At 38.3% G+C, this 21,394-nt stretch overlaps 1 protein-coding gene and 1 long non-coding RNA gene across 2 annotated transcripts; both read left to right on the top strand.

Annotated features, from left to right (window-relative positions):
* Positions 1-1,307: 1,307 nt before the first annotated feature.
* Positions 1,308-5,926, top strand: LOC117305181 (apoptosis regulator BAX-like). Its single transcript, XM_033789987.1, has 6 exons — positions 1,308-1,458; positions 2,296-2,392; positions 2,501-2,741; positions 3,401-3,536; positions 4,660-4,776; positions 5,344-5,926. Exons 2-6 carry the CDS (start codon positions 2,359-2,361, stop codon positions 5,446-5,448), a joined length of 633 nt encoding a protein of 210 aa, XP_033645878.1. The 5' UTR covers positions 1,308-1,458; positions 2,296-2,358; the 3' UTR covers positions 5,449-5,926.
* Positions 5,927-10,050: 4,124 nt separating this feature from the next.
* Positions 10,051-14,450, top strand: LOC117305344. The gene is made up of 3 exons (XR_004520668.1): positions 10,051-10,216; positions 11,893-12,036; positions 13,142-14,450. It is a non-coding gene; the product is annotated as an uncharacterized LOC117305344 (long non-coding RNA).
* The last annotated feature ends 6,944 nt before the right edge of the window (positions 14,451-21,394 follow it).

Here is a 21,394-nt window from a genome sequence, read left to right as displayed (position 1 = left end):
GGACAATGTCTCGATCACCTCTGATAAAGATTTTTTGTTTTTTCCCTGGTATATGAGGACCCAGGGGTCGATTTCACAAAGAGTTAGGACTAGTCCTAACTTAGGACTAGTCCTAGGAGATATACAAATTGCATGGATAGTCCTAAGTTAGGACGAGTAACTAGTCCTAACTCGAGATGAGACTAGTCCTAACTCTTTGTGAAATCCACCCCAGGGCCGTAAATGAAGGCATTGGGGTTAAATATTGTCACAAATGAAGAGGCTGAACAAAGTTTTTGTACAAGTAAATAAAAAACTATGTTTGTTTGCATTTTGCCAGTGAGGAACTTCTGACAAATTTAATGTTCGTAAAGAAAATATTGGTTCAAAAGTAGACCTTTTTGATAACCGATATTTGGCTTTGCTGTGTTCATGGCTGTCAACCTGCACAGATTGTTTGATTGGCAAGTGTCAATTAGGGCACTCTATGTGCAAGATGTTTGTAGATTTGACACGTTTTGCAGTTAAGAAAATAAAGTGTGTACTAAAGAATTTTTGTAACAGTGTACTTTGATACTTTATGTAAATTTGTGGTAAGAAGAAGTTTGTATTTAATTGTTGTGTTTAAATTAAGTGTGCCCAAAGTTTTTCAGTTTGTTAATATGTAATAATAATAATATCGAAGTCTTATTTAGCGCACGTATCTACCAAACAAGGTACTCAAGGCGCTGAGTATATACAAACATCCAGAAAGATAGGTTATTGCAGTGATGGATTCTGAGACCCAATTATGTAGCACTTATAAGGGTTTACAAGGTGCTACGGCGCATTAAGCAGCCACAACTAGGAACACCGGGGCGAACCCCTTCTCTTTTTGATAAGTGCACTGGGTTCTTTTACATGCGTTACACAGCACATGGGACCAACGGCTTTACGTCCCTTCCCATGTTCTTTGATAAACTTCTGTGGTATAGGATAGGAAGAGTTGTATTTAAAGTGTGTATTTAAAATGTTGTGAATGTTGAAAATAATTTTTGGTATGTGAATTACTGTGATTAAAAATGAGATGAAATCTGAATTAAAAAGTTTCAGGAATGTTTATTTATTCCCTTGAGTTAATTGTTCACTTTGTCAACCTCGTTGCCATCGGCATTATCGTATCGTGCCCCTTACTCATTAATATTGTCTTTTTTAAGGGGCTACATATATATATGCCTTGAGGACAAGGCCATCCAAGTTTTCAGGTCGCAGCACTTTGACGACTAGTGGAAGTTTATTATGAATACTTCACTTTTATCGCCAATGGAGGGCGCTCTTGACCACACATTTGCTGGAGTTATTGCACAAAACATTAGTCATCCGGTGTTTTCCAAATAATTGTGTCAACAACATTACCACAGATTTGTCTTTGTTGGTGGAATTTCTCGTGAAACCCAGAACATCTGCTTCCCTGCTATTTCAAGTTTGGCGTTTTGACAGGTAAGATATTGAGCAAATCTTGAGGGAATTTGGATGAGTAAAAATACCAAAATCGAAACTGCACTCACTGCAGTGCAGGGGGATAAGTTTCCGTATGGCGCCACCACTTTTTCACTCATTTTTACAAAAAGGGATATCTCATTGAGGTAAATAAGATACTATATTATTTCATATCGAATGAAAAAGTGGTGGCGCCATACGGAAACTTGTCCATACTGGAAATTATATATGAAACAAAAACCATTCAAAAACACACACCCAAACTTGACTTGTCAACTTGTTTGTTTTTGCACTGTCTGACACTTGACACAACAACAACAAACAAATTATTATTTGGGGCATTTCACAATAACTGTTAGTTTGTTACGTTACGCTTTGTGCTGGTGTGGGTCATCATGATCACAGATGGTCATTTGGCCAATAACTCAAACATCCCTTTTATTATTATAAAATAATAAACAATCTTTCTCAGCTCCCTGGAGTGGATGCACAATTGAAATCGGGCCAGAAGTTTGCGCTCAGCGGACGCTGAAGTTTGTACTGGATTGAAGTTTGCGCCCTACGCTAAACAGTAATTTACTTTTGAGTTTTACTGTTGGTTGTTCTGTACTTTTTTTTCTTGAAAATTTTTCAAAATCCGCCCACCAGATTTTAGTTTTGTTACGAAAGAAAATAATGTAGGCCTATTTTATTTTTTTAATTCTTATTTCCTCAAACTTATATTTGACAAATGTTTGTATATGTAGTTAGTTCTATGTTATTACTTTTGGTAACAATATTCAGTAAAAAATTGCCTTAAAAAAGATCTAAATTTCATTATTTATTTGTTTCATGCAGTACCTGCTAGCGACCGAATAAAAAAGAGTGAACCAAAAGAAAATACTACGGGGATAAAAAGATATGGCTGAAGGTGGAGAGGATTCAACAATAGATGGTAAGATTGTTTTCTGTCCGCACTCGATTTTCTTCACCTTTTCAAGACGGTTTTTGTAGAGCCCTCCACAATTATTTAGATTTTGTTGTTGTTTGCTTCTACTGTCAGATGTTGACGAGGGCATCCCACAGTTCCAACGCCAGCTCAGTCATCAAGAAGTCGGAGACCAAGCAGCCGTTCTCCTCCGTCATTTTATCATCGATCGATTCGAGAGGGACTCTATCGAGAATGCCCCGAGGCAGGAGGACTTGGGCGTGGCCACGCCCGGACAGGAGGAGGTGTGGCAACAAGTCGGCTCCACCCTCCGTGAGATCGGACACATCTTGGATCAAGACCGAGAACTTCAAAGGTAAAGTTTACAACAGTTTATAAGTTTAAAGGCACTGGAGACTGTTGGTAATTACTCAAAATAATTGTTAGCATTAAAAGCAATGGAGAGCTGTTGATAGTATAAACCATTGTGAGAAACGGCTCCCTCTGAAGTAGTGTAGTTTTTGAGAAACAGGTAATCTCTCACTCAAGTCATAAAATACTTCAGGCCTGAAGCCTTTTATTATGTATCTGAAAGCACACAAATATGTGCAAAAAGCGTGATTTTCTTTCATTCTCTTGCAACTGAGCCTAATTTTTTACAGGATTGTTTATTTATGCATAATGTCATGTATGTTGGGATACAAAAAATGTGACTACTGGTCTTTGACAATAGACCGATCCAGTAGGCTTCTCTCACGACGCACGTGTGAGCAAGAACACGTGGGGCTCTTCAATGCCTTTCTGCACAACTCTGCCGCACGCGCCAAGGTACGCGCACGCATGTCGGACCTTATTTGTGGGAACTTCATTGCATTGTGATTGGTCAATACGCAATGGGGCGGAGCTTAGTGGATCGGTCTATTACAAAAGGTGTCCAGTGCCTTTAAAGATTTTTTATTACTACTATTTTCTTTTTTAGTTTAGTATTTCCCGATTAGAAAATAAATTCTCCTTAAAAATTTCCGTATTCTGCAGAATGATAAACTCCGTACCGACAGATTCGCCGATTGAGGCGATTATAGCAGTAGCTCATGTCATCTTTGGAGATGGGGAAATCCACTGGGGTCGTATCATCGGACTTTTCTACTTTGCCTACAGGATGTGTGTCAGGGTAAGTTGGAGTCATAGGGTCATAGGTCAACATAATGTTGATTTATACTTGTAGACCTTTCCATTGATAATATTAACAAACCGTGCTGGTTGGCAAAGACGGCTGAATGTTAGCAAAACATTCAGTTGTGTGGAGAGAAGCTTATACGTCCCACCCGAAGGACGCAGCAATAATGGTTAAGTGTCTTGCTCAAGGACACAAGTGTCATGACCGGGATTTGAACCCACACTATGCTGAACAGAAACATCGGAGCTTGAGTCCAGTGTGCTAAACCACTCGGCCACAACACACCATGTCAAGACCAGGACTTGAACCCACACTCTGCTGATCAGAAACACCAGAGCTTGAGTCCAGTGTGCTAAACCACTCAGCCACAACACACCATGTCAAGACCAGGACTTGAACCCACACTCAGCTGATCAGAAACACCAGAGCTTGAGTCCAGTGTGCTAAACCACTCGGCCACAACACACCATGTCAAGACCAGGACTTGAACCCACACTCTGCTGATCAGAAACACCAGAGCTTGAGTCCAGTGTGCTAAACCACTCGGCAAAAACACACCATGTCAAGACCAGGACTTGAACCCACACTCTGCTGATCAGAAACACCAGAGCTTGAGTCTAGTGTGCTAAACCACTCGGCCACAACACACCATGTCAAGACCGGGACTTGAACCCACACTCTGCTGATCAGAAACACCAGAGCTTGAGTCCAGTGTGCTAAACCACTCGGCCACAACACACCATGTCAAGACCAGGACTTGAACCCACACTCTGCTGATCAGAAACACCAGAGCTTGAGTCCAGTGTGCTAAACCACTCGGCCACAACACACCATGTCAAGACCGGGACTTGAACCCACACTCTGCTGATCAGAAACACCAGAGCTTGAGTCCAGTGTGCTAAACCACTCGGCCACAACACACCATGTTGAAAGTGGGACTCAAACCCTCACTGCTGATTAGAAACACCAGAACTTGAGTCCAGTGTGCTAAACCACTCGACCACAATTCCATCCCCAAATGTTAAACATACATACATGTAGTAGAGGCCACCTTGTCTGTAATTGTTATCTGCTTTTGAAAACTTGTGAATAAATTTGGGGTTTTGTTTTTCTTTAGGCCATGGACAATATTTTACGTTCAAACTTTCCTGGTTGGGTGAACCAACTGGTACGTGAGATTGTGAAGTTTCTCGTCAGACGCTTTGCCGATTGGATAATACGGCGTGGAGGCTGGGTAAGTTTGTTACTCTTTAGGTCAGCGCCCAAGTTCTAAGAGCTGCCTAACGGCTGATTTTGTACTTTGCAGTTTCCATATCATAGCACCTGCCTACTGTAATCACACACTGGTGCTTACTGTATGAAATTTAATGATGAAGCAAGGTAAATCCATGGCGAAAACGTAAGCTAGCAACCTAATTGTCTTGCTAACCTGTGAAATATGCTCATGCTTGAGCAAGTTTGTCTGCTAGGCAGCGCTATAACTGGCCCCTGGTTGTGTCACCTCATTTGCTTACTGCCACTGAATTAAGATAAGGTAGCGTTGCTGTGTCTTACAGATATGCTGCTACTGATATGCTTACTGTCTTTGAACCAAGATAAGGTACAGCATCAGGAATGTTGGCTGGCAAAAACTCTTGCTACTGGTATGCTTACTGTCTTTGAATCAAGATAAGGTACATCATTGGTAAGATATTTACATTCGGGGAAGCTTTACATGTAGTATAGATCAGCCTTTTTCGTGGGGCAAATCTTACACTGGACTGCAGTATTTAAAATTTTTCTTATTATATATTTTGTTCAGACTGCTATAACAGAATACTTTGGATCATCGACCCCTGCTTGGGCTACACTGGTGCTTATTTCAATGGCGACCATGGCCATCGGACTTTATAAACTCAAGAAATGACAACGAGGACTTCCACATTACCTCAACACTTCGGACTCCGTGGTTCTTGTTTTAATGGACTAGGGATTGGTGAAGTAGACTTCCAAAGTACGAGTTCGCCAGTCAAGACAATCTAAACAGTTTTTGGTGATTGATTGATTGGTAGTGGAGGATTTTGATGGAGTATAAACTTCATTTGATCTGCTGGGAAAAGAGTACTGGAAAGAATCCCTGGTGTCCCCCCCCCCCTCACCTAACCCACCCTGCCCCCGCCCTGCCCCAACCCTGGCCCACCCTGCCCCTGTCCTGCCCCCACCCTGCCCCCTAAAAACCTTGATCAGCCCGGAACAGGCTTGGGTTTACATCTTTGAGAGGACAAGGCCAATAAAATGCAAAGGGCACTTTTATTGGAACTCAATGGGAAACTATGGGCACCAAGGTCAATAACAGGGCAACAGAGGCTGCGGCCTCCGTGAAATTCCAGGCCTGCCTGAAGCCCCCCCCCCCCCCCCCCCCCCCCCAAGCCCAACCAACTTGCCCCTGATACATTCCATGGTATTTGCCAGTAAAGTAAACCAACAATCCAGCATCCTTTAACCTCATGGGTTGTGTGTGTTGGCACAACTGTAGACTGTGGAAGGCGTTCACCACATTGCAGGCTGGCTAATCTATCAGTCAAAACCACAGTGGATGGTATTGAATGGTCAAATAGTAGGAGGGTTAACTGTATACTGTGTTGATTCATACACAACAAGGTATCATATTGAAGGCTGGCATAGTGCATCTATCAGACAAAACCACAGTGGATGATATTAAATGGTCAAATAGTAGGAGGGTTGACTGTATACTGTGTTGATGCATTCACCAAATGATATCATATTGCAGGCTGGCATAGTTTGTTATCATTCAAAACCACAGTGGACGATATTGGTCAAATAGTAGGAGGGTTGACTGTATACTGTGTTGATGCATTACCACATGATATCATATTGTAGGCTGGCATGGTTTGTTTATCATTCAAAACCACAGTGGATGATATTGAATGGTCAAAAAGTAGGAGGGTTGACTGTGTACTGTGTACTGGTAGATGCATTCACTACATAATATCATAATACAGACTTGTATGGTTTAGTTTATATCATTGAACAACACAATGGACAATATTGGTATTAAATGGTCAGATAGTAGGAGGGTTGACTAACTAAAAGTTTCACACTGATGCAACTCCCTTAACCATTATTAACTGAAATATTAAAAAGTGGATAACATTTGAACTGTTTTTCTTTACTTACAATCTAATACTGTAAGGCAAATTGAAGTCGGAGATGTAGAAATTAATGTAGTTTGAAGGCTTTTAACAGTCTTTTTTATTTATAAATGATGAGTTTGTTTATGAGAAACAAGATTTTCTATGTTAGTGTGAGGCAGTACTACTAAGGCCCAAGAATGTCAATCACAGAGCTGCTTTAAGCACAAGTAGCTAAGCACAGCAAAACAATACTTACAAGTTTAAAGGCAGTGGACACTTTTGGTAATTACTCAAAATAATGATCAGCATAAAACCTTACTTGGTAGCGAGTAATAGGGAGAGGTTGATAGTCTAAAATATTGTGAGAAACGGCTCCATCTGAAGTGGCGGATTTTTCGAGAAAGAAGTAATTTTCCATGAATTTGATTTCGAGATCTCAGATTTAGAATTTGAGGTCAAGAAATCAAGCATCTGAAAGCACACAACATCAGGGCGTTTTTACTTTCATTATTATTTCATTTTTTAAGTTCTGCTGCTGAACAAGGTTAATTTCATTTTAATGACATGCTAATGTATGTAAATAATTTGTGTTTTATTTTTTAAATTTGAGAAAAATATACTTCGCTGTTGCTAGTGTTTTTCAATTGACAATTTACAATTGAGATTAAAAGTAGGGTCATACTTTGATAATGACCCAGAAAAAGATTTGTTTTATCCCAAAGCCTACTTGTTATTCCTTTTAAAGGGTGTTTTTTCTTTCATTGTTCTCTTTAAACTTCGATGACAAACAAAGGCAAAATTTTCATAGATTTGTTATTTGATGCATTTTGTTGGGATACAAGAACGAATACTTCATTGCTAGTAATTTGACAGATAGGGCCTAAATAAACCAAACATGTCCTGGGTCGATTTCACAAAGAGTAGGGACAAGAATTAATGTTCTTTAGAGCACTAGTGTATTGCTAAATAATTATTATATTCTACTGCCGCGGAGTAGATTTCGGGTTTTCGGAGACTTCTCAGTTGGTGTAGGGCTGAAAATCGGCCGGGACTACTACTTTCGCTTTATGGGATCGTTATTAAAGGCACTGGACACTACTGGTAATTACTCAAAATAATTATTACAGCATAAAACCTCACCTGGTAATGGGGAGAGGTATAAAGCATTGTGAGAAACGGCTCCCTCTGAAGTAACGTAGTTTTCGAGAAGAAAACAAGTAATTTTCCACAATTTGATTTCGAGACCATATGATTTACAATTTGAGGTCTCGAAATCAAGCATCTGAAAGCACACTTGACAAGGGTGTTTTTATTTCATTCACATCTCGCAACTTCGACGACCAATTGAGCTCAAATTTTCACAGGTTGGTTATATGCATATGTTGAGATACACCAAGTGGGAAGACTGGTGTTTGACAATTAGTATTAGTGTCCCGTGTCTTTAAGCGCACTACACCTCCTCGATCCTCTGACATTCCATTGTCCAATGACACGCCCCACTACGCAAGGGCTTTCTCGCACAATGGGCAACCCACACAATAGCCCTGAGCCAACCAACCACAGCCCGTCTCCTTTCAGGAGAACCAATCAGAGCGTTGACTGTCTCTTCACTGAAATCTCTGAACCCCTATAAATAGGCTAACTTCTCTCGTATCTCTTCAGTCTTCTGACGATGACTAGAACAAGCTAGTCCAAACGTTGGGACCAATATTAACAACTCACACCGTGAGTGAAGTATATTCCCTTTAAGCGTGGTCCCACTCGATTTTTTCTATTTCCGCCCAGGTAGGCCAGCTCGTAGTTAACCGTTAACAGCAAAACAGTTGATTTCAGAACTGAGAAGTCTCCCGTAAATCTACTCCAGTAGAATAATAATAGGAAGACAGTTCTCTTAAGAACCCAATAAAAAACAAAGCATAAGACACACACATGGTGTTACCGCAAACCACCACCATTTTACACAAAATCTTTCATCGGAGTTTAACTTTCTCGGTATTATGGATAATGATTCTAAGCCTGAAATTTGACGCAATAATGGAACTGTCTGTGTTGCTTTTGGTGTATTTTATTTTCTATTGCACACATCACAACAAAATAATAATTGAACGGACTTGGTTTTGCAAATCCCCAAACTTTGACCCAACTTTTAAAAAGAAGATTTTGGTGTGAGCTTGATTCTCTAGACTTTTCTCTTGTTTTGTTGACGCGTGAATTTTCCGCAATTTTATTCAAGTTGGTACTATCTCAAGATGTATTCATATTGTCTTATAGTGCTATAAAGATGTAAGATAAACCCAAAACAGATGTGCCTTTCAAATCTGTTGTTGGTTTTGTTTATTGTCTGGGCCCAATTTCATAAAACTTGTAAGCACAAAATTTGCTTAGGATGAAATTCCTTCCTTATAACTAGTGGAGGTGGCAGGAGATTCTGCCGACCCCCCCCCCCCCCCAGGATTCGGTGCCGCCCCCGGGGGCAAACTGTGCACAAACTTCTTCCGAACTTATCCATCTTCCCGCCCATGTTAATTTCCCATTGGGGGACCGATCTCTTTGGCGGCCAGAATAGACCGTTATCATGATCATGCTGTCTCAATCAGAAGTGGTGTTCCTCTCGTATCGAAAAAACATGAATGCTAAAAATCACTTTGCAAATCGGAACCAGACTATTTTGTTCTTCCGGCCTCGGTTTGGCGGTAACATTAATACCCAATGGGAGAAATTCAAGACAACTGCACCGGTCTAATCACTGGGGCACTGAGAGGGGCAATGTCCACATGTTACAAATAATTATGGTGTTTTCCCCTACCATTATTATAAATTGAAACAAACAGTGGGTTCATACCCGACACAATTATCACGGTATGTCGACTTATTTTGCGTTTAGGCTGCCGTCACCCATTGATAATAATTATATCGGGATCTTGATATGTCGGATGGCACTTCCAGAGCTCCGTACCAAAGTTTCCAATAGTGGTGGTCAAGTAAAATAAATACGATGTTACTCGTCCCCGCCAGCTCTGATTTTGGACGCCGCACCGGCGTTTTTTGCTTGTTGTTAATTATTTAAAAAAACAAAGATAAAAAGCTTCTTTTACGGAATCTTTTGTATCGGAGTGGGTCTAGAAAATCCACCCAGAAACAAAATTATTTTAAAAAGTCAATCGTTTATTCAAGAATTGTGGGTTTCCGACGAAAACTTTCGACGAATAAATTAAAATAATGTAAAAAGCGCCCTCATTTGAGAAGTTACAGAATTAGTATGGTCCCTAAACTCGGTAAAAAATAGTGTTAAGAAATGAGCAGGGTACAGCAAGTACGAAATGGGCACTAGACTACTGCTAAGAAAATTGACTTCTGCAACGAAAAAGCTGCATTGTTGTTGTTGTTGTGTTGTTGTTATGTTTTGGGATCTTGTTAAAGTATTCCGTTTGGCGATCGTCGTCTGCGATTGCGAATGTCACCATGGGAATTCACATCAAATAACAGTGAACAGCCAGCCGGAGGATGAGTGAAAATTTGAGGCAGGATGCAGCATTTTGAGTAAGTTTTGTTTGAATGAATTGAATTTGAAATGAACGCCAACGCAAAGAGATTAGTCCTGATTGATTTAACTATAATTGAATTGAATGATACTGAGTGATAGACACATCTAAATCTACGCTGGTACGGAAACTCAGCAAAGTCCACTTCTGGATGTAAAAGCTGAGGTGAGAAGACTAGGTAGGTGTGCGTGAAACAAATGGAAAGTTGTGCTCGGAAAATAAGTGCAAGAAAAAACAACACTAGTCTTCTGCCATGTCTGTCAAAATGTCTGTCGCCATGCATGATGACTGTTTTGACTTGACTTTTTAGTTTTAGTCATGAGCATGGCCGTGATGAGGGACAATGACAATATAGAGCAAGGAATCTTGCTCTATCCTATGCAACTATGACAGTGACATGTCACACACATAGCCCATTAACAGCACTTGACACCTTTTGGTAATTGTCAAAAGACCAGTCTTCTCACTTGGTGTATCTCAAGATATGCATAAAAAGAAAATCTGTGAAAATTTGAACTCAATTGGTCGTCGAAGTTGCGAGAGAATCATGGAAGAAATAACACCCTTGTGTCGCACCAGTTGTGTGCTTTCAGATGCTTGAATTCGAAACCTCAGCTGAGGTCTCTAATTCAATTCATTTGTGAGAAATGACCTCTTTCTCAAAAACTATGTTACTTCAGACTCAGAGGCAGCCGTTTCTGTCAATGTTTTATACCATCAGCAGCTCTCCACTGCTCGTTACCAAGTTAGTTTCTATGTGAACATTTATTTTGAGTAATTACCAACAGTGTCCAGGCCTTTAAATTTGTTTTCTTTATTTTCCTTTGTAAAGATTTACGGAGCCACAAATTCTTGAAGAACCAGGTCTGCTCCACAGCAGGTGGCACATTATTAAAACATATTATTATGTCTCTTGATCAAATTTTCATAATTTTGTTGTGTTTTATAATTTAAAGGGGTTGCTACGCCGGCCTTCAACAAGATCATGGAGAGCATCTATGCACAGATCCATCCAGAGCTTATCTGACTTGTATATGCTTCAGAGAGAGCACATGGACTCACCAAACCTAAACTTGTGAAAGATGGACCTGGTAAGCTTGAGATCATTTTTATAGGCCTGGAAAGTGGAATAACACAAAGGCCACAGACTGAGGCCACCTGCTTTTTTATTTTTATTTAATTCTTTTTTTTTGGGAGGGGGGGGGGGGGGGGGGGAGGGACTTTTCAACTACTTTTGTAATAATATTTAATAAAGTAGGAAACATGGCTGCCTCTTTATTTGACCCAACTGTGGAAAAAAAAACATGTTGCCCATCCACCTATTTTTTAGTGTAATTGGAAACATGACTTTTTTTATTTGGTCAAAGAGTTTGAAAGAAGATGTTGCCTGCCTAAGCTCTTTCCTATTTTTTCAGTGTAATGGGATCCATAACTTTATTTTTGTTTGGCCCAATTATTAAAGGAACATTTAATACTGAAGTGTTTTTTTGTTGCCCATCTTTTTTTAACCCCAATTCAGTGTAAAAGGATGTTTTGTTTTATTTCTGTTCGGCCCATTTTGTGAACAAGTTCTGAGGCATGAACATGATGGGACACTGACGTATTTCATTAATTTTCAAACTTTATTACCCTACTCATTATATAATCAGTTTTATAATGTAATTGTATTTAAAGGAGTTGCTCCAACTTTTAACAAGACCTTGGAGAGAGCATCTACAGATCCATCCAGAGCTTTTCTGACTTGTAATGCTTCGGAGAGACTAAGACTGAGAGAGTACAATGGACTCACCAAACCTAAACTTGTGAAAGATGGACCTGGTAAGCTTGAGATCATTTTTTATAGGCCTAGAACTTGATTCCTTGAAATGGAATATTACATAGGCCACAGACGCCACCAGGGCCCAGTGTCATAAAGCCTGTAAGCACAAAAAATTGCTTAGCATGAAATTCTTCCTTGATAAAAACAGGATTTCCAACCAAATATTCATGTGATTTCCATGATAAGCAAACAACAGCTGAATGCCAGTAACAAGTAACAGGCAACAAATTAAAGTTTGGTTGGTAATCTTTTTTTTTTTTTTATGGTATGCAAATTTTTGTGCTTTACAGGCTTTATCTGCTAAGCACTAAAAGGAGCTCTGCATGACATTTCTTCCCTGATAAAAACAAGATTACCAACAAAAATTTCCAATTGTTGCATTTTGCCTTATACTGGTATTCAGCTGTTGTTTGCTTAAGCCTGAAAATCACGTGGAAATTTGGTTGGTAATCCTGTTTTTATCAAGGAAGAAATTTAATGTAAGCTAATTTTTTTGTGCTTAGCAGATGAAATTTGCCCCTGCTGTTTACCCCTGTCTTGTCCTTGGTGGAAATTGAATGTCACAATACTTTTTTTTTTTTTGCTGGACTATTCAACTACTTTTGTAATAATATTTAATAAAATAAGAAAAGTGGCTACCTCTTTTTTGGCCCAACTGTAGGAATGTCGCCCATCCACCAATTTTTCAGTGTAATTGGAAACATGACTTTATTTTTGGCCAAAGAGTTGGAAAGAAGATATTGCCCGCCTGAGCTCTTTCCTATTTTTTTTTCAGTGTAATCGAAAACATAACTTTATTTTTGTATGGCCCAATTATTAAAGGAACATTACAGAAATGTTTTTTTTTTTTGAACTTTGGAGGCACTAAGACTGACTTACTGATCGAAAACGTTGAGTTGAAACCAACGGTTCTTTTCAGAACCACCCCAACTCATTAGAGACAGTCATTACATGGTGTTACTGCAAACCTTTCCATATCGTATTTCCACCATGCAAAGTTTCAAATCCTACAAATAGGGATAGTTTGTACTTTGACCTTAACTCTTCGGCCATTTTCTGGAGTATAATAATGTATTATAATCTTCTTCTCTTCTTGCATTTTAGGAGACCGAGGTGGGAGAGACACTTTGCCTGAGTAGATTCATCAGAATGGACTTCCCTACACCCCTGGGCGCTCCCTGGATCCTCAGTGACATCTTCTTTGGAAAATACTACTCCAAGTTTGATTGAGTGAACAACCCACGCAGGTTTTGCTGACCCTGTCAAGGGTGTGTAATTAAGGCTGAGTATAAGAAACCTGCTTTGTAATTTGGAAAAAAATACTATTTTTAAGTAAAAATTAATTGGCCAAACAAAAATATAACCATGTTTTCAGTATGGGTAACTATCAGAATAATGGAAAAATTACTATATTTTTAAAATTATTTTACTTTTTTTTAGTGCAATTGTAAACATAACTTTATTTTTGTATGTCTCATTTATTACAAAAATATTGGCCACATGTTACCCAAACTCAGTGTACCATTAAGTTTTTGTTTGACCAACTGTGGAAAAAAACATTTTTTTTTTTTTTTTTGCCAACTTAAAAAAAAAAGTGGGCACAGAAATGTTGCCCACCTGTGTACTTACCTGTTTTTTCTTTGGTGTAATGGGAAACATTACTTTATTTTTGTTTGGCCAAGATATCAAATTAGTGTAATGTAGGAAGTAAAGGCTACCTCTAATTGTTTGGTCTAACTGTGAAAAAAAACCATGCTGCCCATCCACTACCAACCCATTTGTCAGAGGAATGGAAAAATCTTTTTATTTGGGCAGACTTTGAAGAAGAAAAAAAGTTAAAAAGATGTTGTCCACCTGTGTACTTGCCCTTTTTCAGTGTAATGGGAAACATAACTTTATTTTTGTTTGGCCATACTATTTACGCAGAATAATGTGGCCCACCTGTTACCCAAATTCAGTGTTATAAGAAACATGGTTATATTTTTGTATGCCCCACCTGAAAATAAACAAAAATTAAGTGGCCCTCTTTTTGCTTTTCAGCGTAACAGGAAACATGGCTATCTTTTTGTTTGGCCTTCAAAAGAGTAAAAAACATTGCCTACCTACCACCTTACTCATTTACAGTGCCATGGAAAACATGACTATCTTGTTATTTGGCCAAACTTTGAAAAAAGAAAAAAAAGAAAGAGACGTTGCCCCCTGTTACCCAAATTCATTGTAACATTATTATATTTTTGTTTGGCCCAACTATCCAATTATTGTAACAGATAGGAAACATTGCTACCGATTTTCCGCCCCAAAAACATGCTGCCCATCCACTTACCTACCCATTTTCAGAATGATGGAAAAATTCCACCTATTAAAGATGCTATGTCAGATTTTTGGCCCAAAACATTAAAAAGTAGATTTTTTTGAGTGAATGGTATTTCAAAGAGTATCCCCCGCTCTAGCGAAAAAAAGTTTAACTTTTACTTTTAATGGTCACGAACCATGACAAAAATTTAAAAAATTTCTTATAAAACACATTAGAATTGGTCATGATCCCGACAAAAACTAATTTTGAGCACTTTATTTCACTGCTACTAATAATTGGCGGACTTTTTCGAGCAATGGCTCAAATAAAAGCTTGTAACTTTCTCGACCCCCATCAAAATACCTATTGAATTTTAAATCAAAATTTTGGGGTCAAATCGGCCAAAAATCTGACATAGCATCTTTAAGCCATTTTGTCCTAATGGGAAACTTTATTTTAAACTCTCAAAAATAAAACATTTTGCGTACCCATTCATTTCAATGTTCATACTAACAGAAACAAGACTTTGGTTTTGTTTGGCCCGAGTGTGACCACCAATTATGTGTTGAAAACCTACAGGTTGTTTAAAACTGGATGATGGTTATTACTTTACTCCAAAAACAAATTGTATTATAAAACTTGTTAATCTTTTAATAAGCTGAACGTTAAAGGCACTGGACCCTATTGGTAATTCCTCAAATAATTTTTAGCACAAAAACTTGGTTATGAGCAATGGAGAGCTGTTGATAGTATAAAACATAATGAGAAACGGCTCCAACTGAAGTCAGTTTTTTTTAAGAAAGAAGTAATTTCCAACTCAAAAATTTGATTTGATTTTGAGACCTCAGCTGAGGTCTCACAATCAAGCCTCTGAAAGCACACAACTTGGGCGACAAGGGTGTTTTTCTTGCATTATTCTCTCGCAACTTCCATGAGTTAAATGAGTTCAAATTTTCACAGGTTTGTTATTTTGTGCATAATTATGTTGAGATACACCAAGTGATAAGACTGGTCTTTGAGACAATTACCAATAGTGTCCAGTGCCTTTGAAGGTATGATACAGGATTTCAGGATAAAAACATATCTTTTAAAATTTTGTTTGAAAGCTTACTGATTTCGAAGAAATCTATCAGAAAAGTATCTGGAAAAAGTCTGCATAGCTGATTTTGGTTGTTACAACCAAATAAATCATGCTTGTTTGGAAACTGTTTTCTAGTGACTCATATGGCAGATTTAGCCAAAATTTTCACCAGAACCGACAAATGGCTGATCACACAAAATGTTAAAACTGTCTGGGACTATTTTGTTAGCTCTACCGGTACCAATCCTGTTTAATACCCAAAATTATGTAATGTTGTAATTAGAAATTCTAAGTATTTGAGTTCTTGGGATTCGAAGGCAGACACTCTGCCCAAGAGGATAGATAATATTATTATCAACAATCTATTTAAAGGCAGTGGACACTATTGGTAATTGTCAAAGACTAGCCTTCACAGTTGGGGTAACTGAACATATGCATAAAATAACAAACCTGTGAAAATTTGAGCTCATTTGGTCATCGAAGTTGCGAGATAATAATGAAAGAAAAATAACCCTTGTCACACGAAGTTGTGTGCATTTAGATGGTTGATTTCGAAACCTCAAGTTCTAAATCTGAGGTCTCGAAATCAAATTCGTTGAAAATTACTTATTTCTCGAAAACTATGGCACTTCAGAGGGAGCCGTTTCTCACAATGTTTTATACCACAAACCTCTCCCCATTACTCGTCACCAAGAAAGGTTTTATGCCAATAATTATTTTGAGTAATTACCAATAGTGTCCACTGCCTTTAAATTGACATTCTTTTATTTCTTTCACTTATAATGTGAATTTTCATCACCCGTGTACGAAAAAACTCTCTGACCTCTATACAGAGCTATCATCCGTGTTTAAAGGGACATGTTGTGTTTTTAAAGGGACAGGTTGTGTTGGTATGTAAAAAAGTGTTTGTATTCGTTTGTTATGAAATGCATGATAGAAAGATGATTTAAAAGTAGAATAAATTGATCCACATAAGTATGCCATGAAATTGCATGGTTTTCCTTTTACTATACAAACCAACACAGTCAGCCATTTTGAGTCAAAATTTGACTCCACAAAATGTTAGTTTATGACCTATAAGGAAAACCTTGCAATTTCGATGGATTTTTATGGATCGTTGTATTTTACTTTAAATCATCTTTCTAACCATATAATTATATGCATTTCATAACAAACGTTTACAAAAACTTTTTACAGACCAACTCGCCCTATTCAAGGCAAAGTGTCTCTTTAATAGATTGTCTTACTCTACTACTTATTTGTGAGTTTTTAACTCTTAATTTATTTGTCAATGAGTGTTATTTTGACCAATAACTTGTAGCTTGTCTATTATTATTATTATAAAAAGAGATATAATTATTTATATATGTTCCAATAAAAGAATGTGGAGAAATGAATTTAATAAAAAGTGTGCCATGTGTTCTTTTTTAATAATCGTCTTTGTTTTTAAATAATATTATATTAAAATAGTGGGTTAAAATAGTTGGGCTATGAAAGGGTAAACATTATTACTAAATCGGACTCACTAAATAACTGATTGACAAAAACGTTTTTTTTTTCATTAAAAACAGCAACAAGTTTTTTTATTACACAAAGTCAATTTTATTACACCTGGACATTTTTGACCAACAGAGGGGGCTATTTAATCATTTATTCCCGTAATTATACTACGCAATAGTGGTTGTGTAATATTCATCACTCCAAAAAATGTATGATCTGTACAGTCATCGTTGTGGCCTAGTGGTTAAGGTTACAGTTTCGCGAGGACAAGATGAGAGGTTCGAGCCCCGGCACGGACCATGAGGTAAGCGAAATAAAGAAATAACCCACGTTTCTTCCACAGGAACATGTACAGGTCTTGACGCACGGTGAGGAGACGCAGCAGCAGGAGGCAACACGGAGGCGGCACCACGAGGAGGGGACGACACCGGGACCAGAGAGAGAGGGGGAGGCGGCACCGGGAAGAGAGGGGGAGAGGGAGGCAAGAATTTTGTCATATTTTTCGATTTTTTGGTAAAAAAAAAAAAAAAGACCGTTAATTTTTTTTTTAACGGTCTATGAAAAAATTAAAATCGCCTGAAACGCACGCTCGTTAATTTTGGTGAAAAAAGTTGTTAGAAAAGTTTTTTTTACCAAAAACTTGCATTTTTTACGCATTTTTGGAAAATCATTTTCTTAAAATCGCTTGAAACGTACGCTCGTTAATTTTGGTGCAAATCGGTGAAAAAAAAAATAATTCTAAGTGCAAAAGTCATGAAACTCGAAAAAGAATTACGATTTACATCACAAAACGTCCCCAAAATACTTCTAAACACCTTCACACTGCTTACACCGTTGTATTAAACCAATCCAAACATTTCCTCTTCAAAATTCATCCAAAATGTACAACTTAACTCAAAAAACGGCCTTTAAATGCAACTTAATTGGCTTTAACAATGTGTATATAGGCCTACGGTTCAACTTACAATAACAATACATACTACACGTAACGCATTTTCGTACATCATTTCCAATTCTTGTACCTTTTTTTAGCAATTCTATAACAATTAAAACAGTTTACATACATTGCGATTCAAAAACAACTCATTTTCAACGAAAAAACTCTGAAAACGAACACTTATTCACGTACATTTTCCCAATAAATATTGAAGGAAAAAATAGTCAGACACCCATCACTACCTGTATTACCACTTCTCAGAGACTGGGAACTAGACATTGACGGTTGCCATATAAACAACATGTCCTAAGCATTTGAGACACAGTAAGTACACGATCTTTGAGCATCTGAAACTCTACCAAAGGACTTCTATCTGTGAGTAATTTACAAGATTCATAACAATATTGAGTAGCCAAGTTGTTTACAACGTTTGTAGAGTAACCAGAGATTGGGGAGGGAGGGGGAGGGGTGGCAAGTGGGGTCAAAGATATCATTTTACAGGTACACCATCTTGGGGCAAAGACATCATTTTACACGATCTTTGAGCATCTAAAACTCTACCAAAGGATTTCTATCTGTGAGTAATTTACAAGATTCATTACAATATTAAGTAGCCAAGTTGTTTACAACGTTTGTGGTGTAACCAGAGATTGGGCAGGGAGGGGGTGGGGGTGGCAAGTGGGGGATAGACATCATTTTGGAGAACGCTTCATTTTAGCGTGTCATTAAAAAGCAGTAGTGTGATGAGAGCAGTAGTAGCATGATGGTTACGCAAGAGCTGTTTCACTATCACCGCAAGAGACATTTTTCACTGACTTGTCCCTAAGTTTGTCTCATGCGACAGAGCTTGAGTCCGGTGTTCTTATCAATTTGGCTAGGTGTGCGACAGAGCTTGAGTACGGTGTTCTTATTAATTCGGCTAGGTTTTAAGTGTCTTGCTTAAGGACACAAGTGTATTGACCGGGACTCGAACCTGCACTCTGCTAAATAGAAACAGCAACAGAGCTTGAGTCCGGTGTTCTTATCCAATCAACTACGTATCAATAATGGTTAAGTGTCTTGCTTTAGAACACAAGTGTCTTGATTGGGACTCGAACCCACACTCTGCTGAATAGAAACAGCGACAGAGCTTGAGTCCAGTTTTCTTATCCATTCGACTACGTATCAATAATGGTTAAGTGTCTTGCTTTAGGCCACAAGTGTCTTGACCGGGACTCGAACCCACACTCTGCTGATATAACAGTGACAGAGCTTGAGTCCGGTGAACTTATCCATTCGACTACGTATCAATAATGGTTAAGTGTCTTGCTTTAGGCCACAAGTGTCTCGACCGGGACTCGAACCCACACTCTGCTGAACAGAAACATCAGAGCTTGAGTCGGGTGTTCTTATCCGCTCGGATATAATGTGTCAACACCGTCACACCGAACAACAAAAACTGATGCATTTTAATTTGAAAGTTCATGTGTTATACATGTAGATCATTCTTGCTTGTGTGTCGATTGTCGCAATCAATATAAGCTCGATGTTAAAGCATTTTTAGGTCATTCAAATTCAAGCACGGTTGTTTGATGTGTTTACTGAAACAGGAGGATGTGAATGAATTGCCCAAAACAAGTTTGTTCTGAAAAGAACGAGTGTTGTTACATCAACTTGACATTGGTGATCAATCAGTTTAAAAGTTAAAATACAATTACTAAGTAATACATTCACAGTCTCTGCTTATAAATACTAATGTTACAGAATAGGCAATGTGTTTAGGAAACATGCTTACTGGTGATAATTTGAAATAATTTTGGGTTGAAACAAGAACTGACAGCCCAAGTAAACATACAAATGTGTTTATTGACAAAATAGAGAGACTGCAACCACAGAGCTGCATAGCTCCGTTGTGCGCAGGCATAAATTCAATCCGTAGGTACTTATTTCAAACCCTGCTCTAGTCAGTTCGACTTTTTGCTCAACCCAAAATTATTTACAATTATTTACCTTGTTGTTTACTACTTGATAGAATCTAAAATCAAAACTTAATACTACCAATTGATACCATTGTTCCTCCCATTCAACTTTTGTCTTTCTAGAAGTGCCGTTGGAATGAAAGTATGATGAATAGTACAAAATCTTAGAACTGAATTTAATTTGTTGAACATTTTAACGATTGAGCTGGGTTGGTGTGTTAATCTAAACTAGACAAACTTAATGGGATCCTTGACAAAGCTATCACGCAATCGTGAGCCACTTAAGCATCACATAGATTCATGATTGTATACTACTCTTTACTAATTAATTGTATTTCTATTATTATACAGATGTGTGCTGGCAGAAGGACTTCAGGAGACGTACCCCCGGCAGAAACTCCTCGGCAATTAACTGCCACCGCTATGAAAAAGCTGAGCTGGAAAGTTCCACTCTCCAAGAGAATGAACTATACGCCTCTCTTAATACTTATATGCATGACGTCATAATTCTAACCCAAACTGAGGCTATGGGCGCACGTTTGCCATCACTTGCAGTGGCTACACCCATCGCCTCGTTTTGGATTAGCATTGTTACGTACCTCATGCATAATATTAAGAGAGGCGTATACGACACATGACTGAGGTAGAGTAATTCCAGCAACACATTTATTTATATTGCAGCTTAGCATTAGTAGCCTTTAACAAATGTGGCCATTGCAATTCATTGTGTGCTTTCTGCTGATGAGTTGATTGTTGTACTATAAGCTTTGCCAGCAAAATGGCATTAAAGTAACTTTAAATATTCTTCTGCCAGCACCAATCGATATGTACCTTACATCAACAGTCGCAACAAAAGGACTGATTATTAGTAAAGGTCTGTTTACAAAATGTAAGACTTCGTCAAATAACCACATCGCTTTTTTGGCACAATTTATTTGGATTGTAAAACATTTTCAGAGGAAGTGTGTTTGAGTCTTGTAGGGGGAAACGGGACTAGCAGAGAACATGGCCAGGGATCGGAAAAAGTAAAACTGGCCCTGGGTGATAGTCCAAGCCATGCCCCCCTACTGCCTTGCCGGGCAAGGGGACTTGTTGTTTTGTACATCCCTGGCTTTCCTCTGGGCCTGGACTACAATAAGTGCTAAGGTCCATGTCCCACGAGGCAATAATTTATAGCCAACCACTTTAAAATAAAATACCCAATAAGAAGTAACATTGCTTTCTGAATGTTTACATATTGGGGGAATAATGAGACCATGTTTGAAAAAGCACTTTGATATCAAAGTGTTTTTGTTTGTGTGTACTGCAGCAGTTGCTCAAAGTTGCCAATAAATTCACTTAGTGTGACTGACAAGGCCCTTTAAGTACCTTGATGATGAAGTCAAAGTGTATTTGTAAACAGACCTTTTTACAACTCGTTAAACAAAACAAAAAACCTACCTTAATATCCTAGTATTGAACAGTTAACCGAGATGAGGTAGTAGAGAGATGACGAAGTGTTTGAAGTCGTGATGAAGCTGCAAGCCAAGTGTTCTCATCACAGCCCTTGTGCAATCTCTTGTGAAAAAACTGCTGCTCCTCATCATCT

This window comes from Asterias rubens, chromosome 22 (genome assembly GCF_902459465.1).
Source record: "Asterias rubens chromosome 22, eAstRub1.3, whole genome shotgun sequence".
In the NCBI taxonomy this organism is placed as follows: Eukaryota; Metazoa; Echinodermata; class Asteroidea; order Forcipulatida; family Asteriidae; genus Asterias; species Asterias rubens.
Note: the sequence above shows the minus strand (reverse complement) of the source record. Positions and strands in the feature narration are given on the sequence as shown.